At 42.4% G+C, this 17,079-nt stretch overlaps 1 protein-coding gene and 1 non-coding gene across 4 annotated transcripts in view; both read left to right on the forward strand.

Annotated features, from left to right (window-relative positions):
- The window catches only part of Tdp1 (tyrosyl-DNA phosphodiesterase 1), an 82,112-nt gene continuing 65,033 nt past the window's right edge, over positions 1 to 17,079 (forward strand). For 2 of the 3 annotated variants that reach the window (XM_047541886.1, XM_047541889.1), the window contains exons 1-5: positions 1 to 33; positions 4,850 to 5,412; positions 7,360 to 7,403; positions 11,148 to 11,203; positions 14,870 to 14,966. In XM_047541886.1, coding sequence (XP_047397842.1) covers positions 4,854 to 5,412; positions 7,360 to 7,403; positions 11,148 to 11,203; positions 14,870 to 14,966 — 756 coding nt within the window. In that variant the 5' untranslated portion in view covers positions 1 to 33; positions 4,850 to 4,853. Of the gene's footprint in view, positions 34 to 416; positions 522 to 4,849; positions 5,413 to 7,359; positions 7,404 to 11,147; positions 11,204 to 14,869; positions 14,967 to 17,079 lie in introns of all 3 variants that reach the window. The other variant, XM_047541888.1, reaches the window with a different exon arrangement.
- On the forward strand, positions 2,634 to 2,740 carry LOC124978413 (U6 spliceosomal RNA). Its single transcript, XR_007107438.1, has one exon. It is a non-coding gene; the product is annotated as a U6 spliceosomal RNA (small nuclear RNA).

The following is a 17,079-nucleotide window of genomic DNA, read 5'->3' on the forward strand; positions in this document are numbered from 1 at the left end:
GGGCCGAGGCGGCGGCGGAGGCGGTGTGCTCAGGTACGTGTCCCGCGGTCACGGGTTCCGGGCGGTCTCTCGGCCTGGGTCGCGCACCGGCGCTCCTGCTAGAGGTGCAGGGGACCTGGGGTCTGGCAAACTCGCGGATGGTGGCCAGGCTGGATGCTGCCCGCGAGGGAAGCGGCGCCGCCGGGGGACTCTGGACTGGGTCCTCTGCCCCCGGCCTCGGTTTCCTGCAGTAACAGCACCTCTTAGCGGGCGCTCAGCAAACGCTACCCAGACCGCCTCCTGCCGGGAGGGCGGGTGCGAGGCCCCTGCTGGCTTCTGCCGCCTCTGCCCTCGCCGGCTGCGGGTCTCGGACCGCTGTAGCTAGCGCAGGTTGTGCACGCACCACGTACCTAACCTCTCTGGTCTCGTTTCTCCAGAAAGGGTCCACGCCTACCTCCTTCAAACCGGTCCCAGTCCCTGCTGGGCCTTCCCTTCAAACCATTCACCATACGGAGTTGTAGCCAACGTAATATTTTAAAAAGGTAAATCGAGCCAAGGTACTCCCCTTATTAAAGTTAAGTTATTAGAATAAAATAGTGTCTAACTCGCCTTCTTACCCCACTCCTTTTATCCTGGACCACTACCTTTCTTGCTTAAATCCTTCTGATCTTACAGGGCTTATTTTTAATTTTTTTACTTGTTAATGGACCTTTATTTTATTTATTTATATGCGGTGCTGGGAATCGAACCCAGTGCCTTACACTTGTTAGGCAAGTGCTCTACCACTGATCCACAACCCCCAATCTTTCAGTTCTTGAGACCCTGTACCCACCTCCTGGCCTTTGCCAGTTGGCTTTCCTCTACCCAGAGTGCTATTCACCCTATCTTTTAGCTGTCTGGTTCCATTTCATCCTTCAGGCCCAACTCATTACTTTTTCAGAGTTTATTCCTAAATTAGGTCATCCCTGTAAAATGTAATGAATGCATGACATCACCTTAGCTAATTAAGTTTTTATGTTGTTAATCTGTCTCTTCCACCCTGGAAGTAAACTCTCCTAGGGCAGAAACTAATTATATATTGTTAACTCCTTATTCCTAGTGCTCAGTACTTGGTACTTGTTCAGTAAGTGTGTATTAAGTGAATGAACTGTGGTAGGTAATCATGATACTGATTTTACAGATGAGAAAATTGAGGCTCAGGTCTTAACTAACCTGCCCACCTGCACATGAACTACCTAGTAATGACTGGGTTTGAGTTTGAGGCTCATGTTTACCCTCTACTGGCTACACAGAGGAGGGTGGCTCCCAGGTCCACATGTTTAGCCTTTATGAGAAGGAAAAGCTGTAGGTGTAGAAGAAATGCCCCATCTGGATTGGTAAGATGTGGGGAAAGGAACACTCCCAACTCTAAATGGAGTGCCTTTGCACATCCACATTTTTGAAAGTCCTTAGTAAAGGATGTACTCTTACAACATTCTAAATTGCTGTTTGGTGGGAGAATTTCATTAGATTTTCATCTTAGTGCGGTGTTTGCCAAACTTCATTCACTCACCTGCCTCCCAAGTTTTTGTTTTATTCGCTTGACACATATGCTATTATTTACTTAATATTTTTGTTTTAATCCACTCACTCCTTTACATAAACTCTTTTTAAAAGTACACTTTAGTTTTACTATTTTGTGTGTAACAGGGCCTTGAGATACCTTCTGTGGTCAGTGAAGTATTACAGGTGTTTACAGAGAAGCCTAAAGCCTGCTGTTTGTTCAGAAGAAAAAAAGCATTTCTACACTGCAACTTTCTCCGTGATTTAAGCAGTAAGATTGGATTGAAATGAGAAAGGGAGGTGCTTTCATAATGTGACATTAGTCAATGTCAGGTCCCAGTCACTTCCAATGTGGGAAAGACTGCTGTCCTGATTGAGCGCCGGGGCCTGGAATAAGCCCACCTATATTGTTGTAGCTCTAATTTTTTCAGCACCATTTACAAAAAAGTGTGACTTTAGAATTAGGCTGTTCCAGACACTGTCCAGGAAGAGGACAGTAAACAACTGAAGGAAAGTTCTTGGGTTCTGCGCTTGAAAACCTGTATGCTTTGGTTTTATAAGCTCTCTGACATGCTGGGAACCTGGGTCTCTATGAGGGAGAAGTCAAATTCGGATATGACCAGATCCAGTTCTCCAAAGTAGAAATCAGTTCCTGGTTGATCTTGGTGTTTACCAGCAGTACCTCTTTAGCAGGCAAATGGGCCTTGATTTCCTAAAGAGTTTGGTAACCTGCTGGACTTAATGATGAGATGATCTATTAGTAAATTACAAAGGTTATTTGCTTTTAATTGGTAAACAACTCTGAAGCATATTTTTGAGAATTTAAACTGTGTATAGAACCCGGGCCCCCCTTTCCGAAAGGCTTTGTTCTCTAGGTTATGTTTTTTTCAAAGTTTTCTCTTTTTTACCCACTTGCTTTACTTTGTTGGTTGAAATCCCACCACCCATGTGGTTCTAGAAAATACAGCTAAAACTGAAAACTTGAGAAATTCTCTCTCACTTGCTAGAACTTTGCCTACAGAGTTCTCAGGGATTGGAAATTCCATTTGATTCCATTTTTATTCACCTGGGGAGGACACAGTGGGAGGGGAGGTGTCAAGATTCTGCACATTGTGCTCACTGCTACAAGCACATGCAACCAAAATCTGAACAATACAGAGAGTATTAACATGACCTCTGCACAAGGATGTCACAAATGTGTGAAGTATTCATGTGTTAAAAATGAGTGTGAACTCTCCTTTTTTCGGGCTGGAAGCTGAACCCTTTCTCAGTAAAAACTCTGAGACACACTATTTTGCTGTAGGATGGGGAAGGATCTAGAGAGAGAAGCCTGAGGACTCTTGTTGATTTGCATTACCTGAGATTGAATCCAGGGCCTCACTGAGCCTTCCCTCCCCCCTGCTCCCGGCCATTTTCATTTTTTATTTTGAGATAGCATCTCACAAAAGTATCCAGACTATCCTTAAACTTGCTGTCCCCCTACCTCAGCCTCCCTAGTTGCTGTGCCCAAGACCTCTTAATTGAAGATTTTTGTTACTAATTTTCTTGCTTTTTAATTGTTGAGAGTTCAAAAGAAGGTAGATCTTACATTCTGAGTAATTCTTCCTGAAGTGACTCTTTCGTTTTTAATAAAGTCACAGGACTGTAACCACTAAAGTAGTTCTTTCAAAGTGATTTGTGACAGCTTAAGTACCCCTAACTAGCAATCCTTTAGAATCTAGAACTCTAGGATATCTAGAACAATAAGTAAATAAAACCAAGTTAAATAATGTGTATAAGGATCTAGAACAATAAATAAATAAAAACAAGTTAAATAATTGTTTAAGTGACTTTAACTTAGGAGTTAAACATTCTGAATATCTCTCCTGGAGAAACCTGGCATTCAGACATTGTTAACTATAACAATACACTTCTAACAAGCTTGGCTATCTCATTATTTAACCTTGCAGATTAGAAACATTACTTGAAAATATCTACACTGAATCTTCACAACCAGTAGAAGTGAATTAAACAGAGTAGAAATTAACAGAAAACTTTTAGAAAGCATATATGAGGGCTCAAGAGACCTGAACAAAGTCTATCGTGTCACTCATAGGAGCCAGTGACCCCATCCACCTCTGCAGTTCCAAATGCTTTGACTGTAAAATGGTATCCATGCAAGTGGGGTTAATAGTGACCCTGAGTCAGGAAGTGTCTTCATATACTCTGCATAAAAGTTCCTTAAAATGTGTCATTTATAGGAGACGACTTATCTGACTTGACTAGCAGTTAACTGAGAAAGTTGGGTAAAAATGATAGGCACTTTAAAAGTGGTTTTTTACTTTGGAACTTGCATGTGTATTCATTTGAAAATCTTTTGATGTGGAACCAAGGCTGTTTTAGTTTGGTTTTGGTTAAGGAATATATGTTACAAGAACAGAGTAACCATGGTCTGTCCTGGTTTACGTAATGCAGCCTATTCAGCTGTTTTTGTTTCAAACAGCAAAAATTTGAAGGTACCCTAACAATCTGAGTGCCAACTTGAGTTTTATGATCTTCCTCTGGGTTTTGTACTAACCTGTTAAAAGTATCACACTACAGGACTGTCTTTATTCACTCAGGAAGTCTACTTACCCCTTTACCATTGAATTGACCTCATTTTGTAGGTAACACCTAAAGTCTTTTCCTTTTCTGGGAATAAGAAAGTGAAATTAGACTAACAGTATAATTCAGAAAATGTTTTGCTTCAGTACTAGTTCTTCCTCTGTAGGTTTATTAGTTGGGTTTATGACATGGCTGTGAGATAATCATCTCATTAGCTGGGTCCCCATGGAAGTTTGTATAGATAATGTATCTGCAGAGGTGCCCATTTGGCATTCCACTTGAGGACTTTGCTGTGCTTGTGCTAAGAGGCTTTGGGGAAATAAGGCTTAAATAATCACCAGGGTCCTGTGGGTGCCTGTACTTGAGTGAAGGAGAGATTCATAAATTCTGATTTGATCTTAAAATTTTGAGCATAGTCAGAATTACTGTTAAAATTCCTTAAATTGGCCTTAACCCCAGCACCCAGTGAGTAGAAGTTAACATTTTGTTTTGTTTTGTTATTTGTCTCCAACCCTGCTTCCTAGTGGATCTAAACAAGGTCTGGATTTGAAGACAAGGGTAGAGGAGGAGATGGTGACTAGAATTTTTCCTATTGCTAACTTCTGTAGGAGATTCTGGTAATAGTTACATGGCTCAGCCTCTGAGAGGTGTCAAAAGTGCCGCATGTGTTGCAGAAGCTCATCTTATAGTCACTTTGCCAATGACCCAGTGAATGAGAAATAATATGTCTGCCTTTCCATTCCAGAAACATGTCCCAGGAAGGCAGTTATGGGAGGTGGACAATATCCAGTAGCGATGAAAGTGAGGATGAGAAGCCCAAACTGGACAAGCAGTCGACATCCTCTGTCCCCTGTGCTGGACAGGGAGCAGCCAATGAGCCACGGTTCAACTGTTCTGAGGCTCGGAAAGCTGCACACAGGAGGCAGGCATCACCTGTGAAATTCAGCAACACAGATTTGGCTTCACCTCCCAAAAAGCAGAAAAGTGGTTCCCAGGAAGACCTAGGCTGGTGTCTCTCCAGCAGTGACGATGAACTGCAACCAGAATCTCAGAAGAAGCAGCCAGAGAAAGTGGAGGTCAAAGAGGAAAAAGACCTTTCCTCTCCCAAAGATGGTGCCGCCCAGGGAACTGGAAACCATGGCCTTCTTGCCAGCCACAGGCATAAAGGGGAGGAAGACGAGTATGAGACATCAGGGGAAGGCCAGGACATTTGGGACATGCTGGACAAAGGGAACCCCTTCCAGTTCTACCTCACTAGAGTCTCAGGAATTAAGCCCAAGTACAACTCCAAAGCCCTCCACATCAAGGGTAAGGATGCAGGCACCAGGAGCTGTGGAGTTGACACTCGACAGTGTGCTCCTCAGTAAACCAAGGAAGCAGCCTGGGATGATCTCCGGGAACTCTCCTCTGTGGTCTTAACTACTCCAGGGGAAAAATTTTTTTGACAAGCAGTATAGTCATCCGTAGACTTGGGATTCAGGAAAACGGGAGCAAATGCACAGTGACCAGCTTAGTATGTTTACACGGCAGATGCACACAACAAGCATAATCACCCTTCCTTCAGATTAACTTTTTTCTGGTTCATATTCAAGAATAGATTATGCTCACTGCAACGTTTTTAAAATTTATCAAACATATATATTTGATTTCTTCTGGGCAATGTATAAATGCTGGTGGATTTAAATCCATACTGAAGCAAGTTGGGTCTCTAAAGGTTTTCATTTTCAGAATCTTTTATCTGGGTACTTTGAAAAGATAAGATAGTTGTCAATGATTTTGTCTTGTTTGAGAGAGAGCAACACAGGCAGTGGAGAACTCTGCATAGCTTGGGTGTCCATAATAAAATGACAGACTGGCTGTGAGCACAAGATCTTGGGGGGAGGGGTGACATCACAAGAGGAACTTTGCCTTTATTGTAACCCTCACAGCAACTTTATGAGTGGATGGTCCAGATATCTTTGGACAGGTGATGGAGCTGCACTTTAGAAAGCTAAGGAACCTATCCGAGGTCACAGAGCTGTGACTTAAATCCAGGCATTCCAGGACCCGAGTCCCTGCTGACAGGACCCGAGTCCCTGCTGATTGATACACCCTGCTAACACATGCCCTCACTGAAGGTTGTCTAGAAGGTGTCACGGAGGAGGGGTCTTCAGTGGCCCTTGAAAGGTACATAGAGTTTAGAAAGGTAGGGACTGGGGATACAGTTCATGGATAGAGTGCTCACCCATCCTGCATATGGCTCCAGGTTCACTCTCCAGCAAGCCAAAAATGTTTAGAAAAGTGGAGGGGCTGGGTGGGGTGGGGGTGGGCAAGTGCAAGAATATGTCATAGATTCTCTTAATTGTGCGGCTCTCCCAATAAGGTAGGAACTTCCTTAATCCAGTTAAGTCCCAAGTTCTTAATTCTGCATAGGATGATGGAACATGATGGGTTGAGAATATTTTCATGTTCTTTCAAAGTCTTTGTACCCCAGCAGGTAGTTCAATGTCTAGAAAACAGAAGACACTCAGTTAATTTCAGATAGGTGAATGAGCCCACTCTTAGTCCTCAGGGGCAGCCGAAGGGGCAAGAACAAGCTGGAGCCAGACATCCTGGGTCCAACCTGGACTCTGCCTTTTATGTGGTCCTGGGCAGCCTCCTAGGGAGACTCCTCATCCATAAAAGAGGAATATCAGACCCTCCCTCAGAAAATGGGGGGAGCAAATTACTATGCCAAAAATACAAAAAATGGTGTCTGGCACTTAAGAAGTCCTATATAGGTGCAGCTGTTGGGATCGAAGACGGTGATGATCACAGTATAGTTCATGGTCTAAAGTAGAGTTTGAGCGAGTGCCTAGTGGGGTCTCCTAGAGTAATGAGAGCACCATGATGTGAATTTAAAATGGTGGGAACCAAATGCTCTCAGGCTCCGGAGGGAGGCAGGGGGGACTCAGGTGGCTGCTGGAAGGAGGTGAGATTCAGAAATCCTGGGAAGAACAGGTATGAATGACAGTTCCAAAAAATGGCCATTCACCTGGTACTGAAATTGTAGATTTTAGTTTTGTGTTGTAAAAAATATATATATAAAATAGCATAGGGAAATTTTTCTTGGATTTTACAAAACATTAAAACCTAGCTTTATAGTAACTTTTCACTTAACTGTTTTCTGAACCAAATCTTGATTGTCAGTGACTGTTAAATAAGTTAGTTGTGATTAGTATAACTAGAGGATCTTTTATCTGAATACAAATCGTATTTATATTTTTGTCTTTGTAGATATTTTGTCTCCTCTATTTGGGACACTTGTTTCTTCAGCTCAGGTGAGTTTATGGGTAAAAAAAAAAAAAAAAAAAGACAAAAATTTAAACAACTTTACAAGAAAATATGAGGAGTGGGGACACATGTCAGCCCCATCCAGGTCCCTGAGATAATAAGTGCCTGGAGGCTGGCATCCAGAGCCTCAGTTGTACAATGCATGGCTGTTGACATAGAATTTGTCATGTGAATGTCACTCAGTAAAGCATCTGACTCTTGATTAGGCCACAAATTCACTTTGGAATTTCCAACCTGAAAGACCTCTCTTTTGGACACTGATGATCTCATGGGACTCTGGTGCAGCCGTCTGGGAAGGTGTAGGTGGAACCAAGTCAAGTTTGATTTGATTTGGAAAAAGCAAATTTCTCTGCATCTGCCAAAATGGAGTGAGTAGGAGTTCACTGTATGTTCCATGGCTTCTGCCTGCCTAAGCTGGTCTCTTTGTGTGATAAATCATGTTAGTGGTCCACTCTCAAGGAATAGGGAAAAGCAGGAAAAGTGCTCTGTGGCCTTTGCGTTTGGTTTGGTCCTGAGAGTCCTGGTCTCCGTGGAATGTGGGGTGCCCTTGCAGGAACTCTGCCAGGCATGAGGAGAACCTTTGGTCGAGATGTGACTTATAAGCCTAGTGCACATGTACTCCCAGGTGCCTGTGCACCAGTAAGTCAGGATGAAAGGAGATGTCCTTTTCTTTCTTTTCTTTTTTATTTGTTCTAATTAGTTATACATGGCGGTAGAATGCATTTATGCATTTTGATATATAAATGGGGTACAATTTCTCCTTTTTCTAATTGTACATGTTGTAGAATCACATCCATCATGCAATCATATATGTATATAAGGTAATAATGTCTGTTTCATTCTACTGTCCTTCCTATCCCCATATCCTCTTCCTTCCCATCCCCTCTACCCAATCCAATCCAAAGTAACTATTCTTCCCTAGTGCCCCTTCCCCTATTGTCATCCATATATCAAAGAAAACATTCGACCTTTGGTTTTTTTGGGATTGGCTTATTTCACTTAAAATGATATTCTCCAGCTCCATCCATTTAGGCAAATGCCATCATTTCATTCTTCTTTATGGGTGAGTAATATTCCATTGTATATATGTACCACATTTTCTTTATCTGTTCATCTGTTAAAGGACACCTAGGTTGGTTCCATAGTTTAACTGTTGTGAATCGAGCTGCTATAAACATTGATGTGGCTGTGTCACTGTATTATGCTGATTTTAAGACCTTTGAGTATAAACTAAGGAGTGGGATATCTGGGTGTAATGGTGGTTCCATCCCAGATTTTCTGAGGAATCTTCATACTACTTTCCATAGTGGTTGCACCAATTTGCAGTCCCACCAGCAATGTATGAGTACCTTTTCCCCCACATCCTCACCAACATTATTGTTGCCAGTATTCTTGATAATTGCCATTTTGACTGGAGTGAGATGAAATCTTAGAGTAGTTTTGATTTGCATTTCTCTAATTGCTAGAGATGTTGAGCATTTTTTCATATTTGTTGATCAATTGTATTCTGTGAATTGTTCAGTTCCTTAGCCCATTTATTGATTGGATATTTGTTTTTTTGGTGTTAAGTTTTTTGAGTTCTTTATATATCCTAGAGATTAATGCTTTATCGGAGGGGCATGTGATAAAGATTTTCTCCCAATCTGTAGACTCTCTTCACATTATTGATTGTTTCTTTTGCTGAGAAGAAGCTTTGTAGTTTGAATCCATCCCATTTATTGATTCTTGATTTTACTTCTTGCGCTTTAGGGGTCTTGTTAAGGAAGTCAGGTCCTAAGCCGACATGGTAAAGATTTGGGCCTCCTTTTTCTTCTGTTAGGCGCAGTGTCTCTGTTCTAGTGCCTAAGTCTTTGATCCACTTTGAGTTGAGTTTGTGCAGGGTGAGAGATAGAAGTTTAATTTTATTCGTTACATGTGACTCTCCATTTTTTGCAGCACCATTTGTTGAGGAAAAAAGTGTATTCACTCAATGATGGATGAAATGCTCCATATGTGTCTGTTAAGTCTAAATCATTGATTCCATTATTTAGTTCTATAGTTTCCTTTTTCAGTTTTTGGAAGATCTACCCAGTGGTGAGAGAAGTGTGTTAAAGTCAACCAGCATTGTGTTGTGGTCTGATTCTTAAAATTGAAATGGGTTTGTTTGATGTACGTAGATGCTCCATTGTTTGAGGCACATGTATTTACAGTTGTCATGTCTTGTCGGTGTATGATTCCTGTAAGCTATATGAAATGTGCCCCTTTGTCCCTTCTGAATGAGTTTGGTTTGAAGTCCACTTTGTCTGATATGAGGATGGAAACCCCTGCTTGTTTATGCAGTCAATGTGAGTGATATGTTTTTTCCCAACCTATCACCTTCAGTCAGTGGATGTCTTTTCCTAGGAGGTGAGTCTTGAAGACAGCGTATTGTTGGGTCTTTTTTTTTTCCCCCTTAATCTAATCTGCCAGTGTATGTCTTTTGATTGATGAGTTTAGACCATTAACATTCAGGGTTATTATTGAAATAAGATTTGTATTCCTGAACATTTTGGTTTATTTTTGGTTTTTAACTTGACTTAGTTTCTCCTTTGATTGACCTTTCCTTTGGTGTAGTTCCTCCCTTTGCTGTTTGTCATTTTTTTTTTCATTCCCCCTTATGCAGTATTTTCCTGAGAATGTTCTGTAGTTCAGGCTTTCTAGTTGTGAATTCTTTTAACTTTTGTTTATCATGGAAATTTTTATTTCATCTTCAATTCTGAAGCTTAATTTTGCTGTATATAAAATTCTCAGTTGGACCGGGCACAGTGGCACATGCCTATAATCCAGCAGCTTTGGGAGGCTGAGGCAGGAGGATCATTAGTTCAAAGCCAGCCTCAGCAAAAAGCAAGGTGCTGAGCAACTCAGTGAGTCCCTGTCTCTAAATAAAATACAAAAAGGGCTGAGAATGTGGCTCAGTGGTCGAGTGTCCTGAGTTCAATCCCCAGTACCAAAAAAAAAATTCTTGTTTGGTGTCCATTTTCTTTCAGAGCTTGATATATGTTATTCTAGGACTTCCTAGCATTGAGGATCTGGGTTGAGAAATCAGCCAAAATCTGAGTTGGTTTCACCCTATATGTAATTTGATTTTTTTTTTCTCTCACAGCCTTTAAAATTCTATCCTTATTCTGTATGATGTCAGTCATTCTCATTATAATGTGCCTTGGTGTGGATCTGCTGTAATTTTGTACATTTGGGGCCCTTGAGCCTTTTGTAGTTAATTTGCCATTTCGTTCTTTAGATTTGGGAAGTTTTCTGATATTACGTCATTGAAAAAATTGTGCATTCCTTTGGTTTGTAGGAAATGTCCTTTTCTAATAGTTCTGGGATCATTATCTTGAGTGTCTTTTTTTAATATTCTAGGGAGAAAAAGAATACATTTATAAGCCCCCTTAATTAATCTCAGGACTACTAGAACCAACGTAAGAGCACCCCCTTGACAAGTACCAACACTGCCAACGCATGCAGCGATAACTTCCTTAGAGACTGTTTCTCGTGTGTTTGATTCCATTCACGTGGGATCCTTCGACCATGTTCATTCAAGGCAGATTTTAGGTTTATTTATAAATATTGAACCATAACTCTCTAGGTTTATTAAAAATATGCATAGTACGTTACTATTTTAGAGTTTCTTTCAATTTAATGACCAAACAGTTCTCCTTATAAACTGCTTGGTTGAATCACCTGTGACTTACTTTTCTTTTTCCCCTGTCTAGTTCAACTACTGCTTCGATGTGGACTGGCTTGTAAAGCAGTATCCACCAGAGTTCAGGTGAGTTCAAGGGTAATGGCACACGGTAAACTACAATGCTGTGAGTTGCCTTTCTCAGCCAAAGACACCATCTTTTTTGAATATTTCTTTTGAGTCATTGAAATTATACAGACATGAAGTTATTTGGAGAAAACAGCACTTTTCAATCTGTTCAGTCACACACATTCTTTTTACCAATTTTAGTGTTTTCCTCTGTTTTCTGTCTAGAGTAGAAAAGTACAAATTCTACCTCAGATAACAGGACTTCATGTCCAACATTAATATGAAGGACATGGTTATCTCCACCTGTCTTCACCAGTACGTATGCCAACATGCGGCAAGCTTGCCATGCTTTGCTTAGCACATCGATACCAGCATGTTTTGAATATCTTTCTGTAGTTCTGGAATTAAGAAACAGAGACATAGCCTTCTCTTATCCAAGATACAGAGGTGATGGATTTCCGGTTCTGCCACAAGCAGTCCATCAGCCTTGTGTTAGGCAGGTGCAGACCAAATAAATATAGCTTAGCACAGTGGCATGCCGTCCCTTCCTATTTCTAACACATTTATGTGGCAGAATCCTGTAACAGCAAGTAGGGTGGAGGAATACATACATAAGAAAAAGTGATTGTCAGGGACTTGGGGCTCTCAAACTCACGGGTGCATTTAAGACAACGGATCGTGGAGACCTTTGTTGGTATAGAGGGTGAAATGCTGATGTTTCACAGGCAGCTTTGGCACTCAAGGGCTTGAATTTGGTCTATAATCTGGAGGATTAGTCTTAGCTGTGTGTAACAGAACACCCAAAATGACAGTGACTTAAATAAAACAAATTAATTTTTCTAGCCGAAGAAGTCCAGATGGTAGGCATCGATGGTCTGGATTGGGCCTTGTGGTTTTCTCTGGGATTCGCCCACCTACTTTTCTGTCTTTCTTTCCCACCACCCTGGTGCATGGCTTCAGTCTTCAGAGTTACCTTGTGATTGGGAATGGCAACCAGGGCTCCAGCTCAATTGTCTGTGTTCCAGGTAACAAGAAGGAGGAGAAGGAAGAAAGGGCTTCTAACTCATTGAGCAGAGCCCAGCTGTGGAATATTTAACCTGCCTTAAAGAGGTTGTAGTATGGTACCTTGCCTGGCGTAACACCAGGGTTTTGCTAGGAAGGAAGGAGGAGAGAAACGGTATGTGGAGGAAATGAATGCCCAAGCTCTTCTGGACAGTGTGTCCCTGGGTGCTGCACAGTTGCTTTCTGTTCTCCTTTTGCTTCCCAAAGATTAACGTCAAATGTCACCCCTTCACAGTGTCAGTGAAGTGTAGATTGTAATCCCTTTAGCATCACTGATGGGTTGAATTGTTTCCAAAAAAGATCTCTTGGAGTCCGAAGCCTTAGTACCTTAGAAGGTGACTGTATTTGAAGATAGTCTTCATGAAGGTCATTCACCAAATTAAAATAATGTCATAAAAGTGACCACTAAATCAGTGACTGGTGTCCTTATAAAAAGAGATTTGGACATAGAGAAGACTATAAAGGCAAAAGAGAATGCCAGAGGTACCCAGAAGCCAAGGGAAAAGTATGGAACAGATTCTCCTTCACAAACCTCAGGAGGAACCAATCCTGCAGACTCCTTGCTTCTGGAACTGTGAAACAGCAGGTCTCAGTTGTTTAAGTATCCAGTTTGTGGAAGTCTGTTAGGGCAGCCCTAGCAAACTGAGTCAGTGTCCCCTAGACTCTGAGTAAGTCAGGGATGAAGGAGTCCTCCCTGACCTCTGCCCACTTCACGCTGAATGCTGTCAAGAGTATGGTAAGGACAAGGAATGACCTCATGGCAGGTTCAGGTAACATCCAGAATTCGTATGTAGAGTTTTCAGATGGTAAGGGTTAGTACCTCACCGTTGTTCATGTGCTGCCTTTTCGTGGTAGGTTGTAGAACCAAGAAATTTGAAGGAATTAATGAGGCCTTCTACTTACCTCAGTAATGTTTGATCTTCTGTTTTTAAGATGGGCTTGTGATCTGATAATGCTTCTTGTTTCCAGGTCATAGATGCTTGAGTGCTTCATACACTATTCTCTCTACTGTCCTTCTCGTCCTACCACTTTTCTACAGTTTTTCCTGTTTGGTAAGCGGTTAGGGACACATGCTTCCTAGTTCTGTTTTACCTGTCTTGGTAGAACAAGGCTAACATGGGCGTGAGGGGGACAGGCACCAAAAACACATTTCCTGTGCTGTTTCTTCCTAGTTACGTGTTGTCCCTTTGTGTATAGCAGAGACTCAATCTGCAGCATAATTGATAAATGGGGAAGTAGTTGCAGTTTATCTTGCTCAATTGCTTGTTGGAGAAAAATCCAATTTTTGTTGTGTTGGGAGAGCTCATAAAGATATATTGATTTCTAAGGATTATCTTCCTTTGAATTAACTGGAGTAGATCAAGAATCCGTTAAAAGCATTTTTAATCTATTCCTGAAGAGTGCTTTTATGTAGTCTTTGGAATTGGAAAGTTCACAGTGTACTTTGAGCTCTGGTGCACTGAAGCTTCACCAGCTGTTTACGCAAGTCTGCATTGTACCGAGGGCCTGTGCCTATTCGCTGTTGTATCCTGGGTCTTGCACAGTATGTGTAGCACACAGTAGGAGCTTGGTAAGTGTTACAGGGCAGAGGACTACCACAAAACTGAGGCAACACAGAGGTCCCCTCTTCACCCTGATTCTTGGGATCAGGCCAGAAAGATTTCAGACATATCACTCAGTAAAGGGCAAGAGTTTATTTTCAGGGATAGGAAAGAGGACAGGGGACACCCTGGAGAGAAAGTGGGTTCTCAGAGAGGAGAGGAACAGCAGTCCCTCCAGTTTCATTGGGGAGGGTCCCAGGGAAGTTTCCAGAGTCCAGCCCAGGTCTCTGTCTTGACTGACTGGCAGCACAGGAATCACGTGAACCACCTCCAAGAGAGAATGTTGTGGTGCTCATAGAGTTGGAGGTTCCAAGGACATTGAGTCCTCCATTCTTGGCTCAATTCCTTTCCCCTTAATCAATTAATTTCCCTTTGAAAAGCACTTAGTGAGCTTTCTTTTTGAGGGTCTTGATGTTTTTTGTTACCAGAATGATGATGGTGGTGATGAGGGAGGGCCCAGGCCTCCTGGTAGGATTTGATCTAATCTTGAAACAATAGTTTTTCTTTAGGGGATGCAGCTCTGGCTGGGAGGTTTGAACATACCAAGTCTCCTAGGGTGCTTATGTGTCAGACAGGGCTCTGGTGGTTTCCAGCCCTTCATTATCTTTCCCTGTTCCCCATTCATGGCCAACTAGCCACCTAAGGAGTGTAGGTGATAGTGAAATGGACGCATTGCTTGGTCCAAAAAGAAGAGAAAAAATATCATACACACAGCAATAACTGTCTGTTTTAGTCTAATTAATTTTAAATACATTAACACAGAGCCACTTGTAAATTTTTCACACCAAAGAAGATAATTATTCAAGGACTTTGTTGTGTCACAGCAGGCTTCAGAATCAGGCCATGTGGCCCCATTACAAGGGCAATGAGCCCTGACTGATCACTGCTCAGTATTAGCCCCTGTCCTCAGTCACTACAGAGGCCAGGAGCAATGCCAGGTGGTAAGGAAGCTGCATTCCCTAACAAGGCAGGAGTCCAGCTGCAGGAATGACGCACTGGAAACCCTTTGGTCTCTCTCCAGGAAGAAGCCAATCCTGCTCGTGCATGGCGATAAACGGGAAGCTAAGGCTCACCTCCACGCCCAGGCGAAGCCTTATGAGCACGTTTCCTTCTGCCAGGTAAGCTGCCTTTTAACCCTGGACCTCATGCTCAGGCTGAGAGTCAGAAGGAATTTTAGGCCTTCAGTTCATTCTCCTGCTCAGTGCCAATAGCCTCTCTCCAGTGTCACTAGCAGATTTTGGTCTAGCCTTGGCTTATCTTGAGATAGCCCAGTCCATTCATAGGCGCCCTTGTAATCAGAAGGAATTTTTCCTTTAGCAGATCTGAACTCTTCTTCCTTGAAACCTCCACACACTGGTCTAGATTCCAACCCCACCCTCCACTAGAACCACGTAGAATAAATCTTTTCCTTGTACATGTTGGCGATTCATAGATGTGAGGTAATCTAGCCTATTTCTCTTAGTTCTTTCAGATTTGAGCAGTCACTTTCTTCAGTTGTGGTCCATACACCATGTGTAATTGTTAGTTTGAATTGTCAACTTGACTGGATTAAGAGTTACCAGTGATTAAGAGGCTTCTGAGTGTGTCCATGAGGTTGTGTCTAGGAATGATTGGCATGTGGGATAGTGAACTGGACACCCTCCCTAAGCATGGGCAGCACCGCCCAACAGGATAGTGGTTTGGATGGAATAAAAGTTGGAATAATAAGAAAGCAGATGCAGATGCAAGCTCAACTCTTCTTGAATGGGTTCTGGATTGCTTTTTTGATCATCTGAGGATATTGGACTCGCTTCTTCACTGATCCAAAACGGACTCTGCTGGTGATTCTCCAAGGAGTTTCCAGAAGCCTTGGTCTGAGACTAGGGTAGCACCGTTGATCCCTCTCGTTCTGGGACTTCTGCCTCTTAAACTACGCAGCCACTGGTTCTTCCAGCTCTCCAGCCCTACAGACAGCCATTGTGGACTATCCAGCTTCTGGTCTTGTAAGCCAGTCTAATAAATCCCTTTATAGAATCATTCTTCCTGTTGATTCTATTCCTCTAGAGAACCCTGACTAATGCACTATGGATCCAGATCTGGCCCCAATCTGCCTATACACCTGGTTACACCTGATTTGTCAGGGTGCCTCTCAAAACCTGGGTTCCAGCACTGAACAGGTCCTCTGGATACAGTTCAGTGCCTGCAAGTCTCTTTCTGTGTATTCAGGAGAAAACTGTGTTCCTCTGACACCTCATCTGACTTCCCTTAACTTCCATCAGCAATTTAACCATTATCTTCAGTACTTTTTCACATGAACTGTACCCTAAGAATTACACTGGAAAGACCCACAAATGAAGAGCCTGCTAGGAAACCTAAGTGAGTGCTGTGTGCATACTGTCCAAGCCCAATGAGGGAACATTGAATGGTCTCATAACAGTGTGCACTTGCTTTGCTGGGACCAAAGCAAAGTAGAAAAGAAGACAAAAAAGAAAAAAAAAAAAAAAAATGCCATTGTTCAGTTTCTCCATAGGTTCCCGGAATCTTGTCCTAAGCGTTTGTGGTGGCCTGCAGTGGGCCTGGTGAATCCTAAGCTTTTGTTATGACCCACTGCTTTCACCCCACATCCAAACAGATCTCTTATTTCAGGTGTCATTCTGAGCAAGAAACAGGCAAAGTGGGAAGAAAGGAATTCAGAAGAATCTTTTACATTTAAGATTTCCTTCCGGTGGAAAGGGTGCTGTAAGTAGCTGCTGTTCCTTCTAGCAGGACTGTCAGTCCTTCCTGGAAAGCATGGCGGAAGGCAGCCTCAGACCCTCCTCTCCTTGTCATCAACTTGGCGAAACTGGCTCGAGATTCCTGCTCTGGAGGCACCATCCGTGCTACCTCGATGTCTTTTCTTTGCCATTTTCCTTCTGTGGCCTTTTCTTCCCCACTCACACGTAGCATAAGAATTTCAACTCACATTGTATCACTCTTCCAACCATAAATGATACTTGTATATTTTTAAATATTAAAACAACATGAAGGGCTGGTGTTGTGGCTCAGTGTTAGAATGCTTGCCTAGCACATGTGGTGTGCTGGGTTTGATCCTCAGCACCACATAAAAATAGTAAGTGAGTAAAATAAAGTCATAGTATCCTTCTACAACCCCCCCCCCCAAAAAAAAGGGGGCATGAGTGCTTAGTATCCATTTTAAACAAACCTCACGGCATTTTCCCTAATTTAGCCCACTTCACTTTAGATGGTTGTAGT

This window comes from Sciurus carolinensis, chromosome 2 (assembly GCF_902686445.1).
Source record: "Sciurus carolinensis chromosome 2, mSciCar1.2, whole genome shotgun sequence".
In the NCBI taxonomy this organism is placed as follows: domain Eukaryota; kingdom Metazoa; phylum Chordata; class Mammalia; order Rodentia; family Sciuridae; genus Sciurus; species Sciurus carolinensis.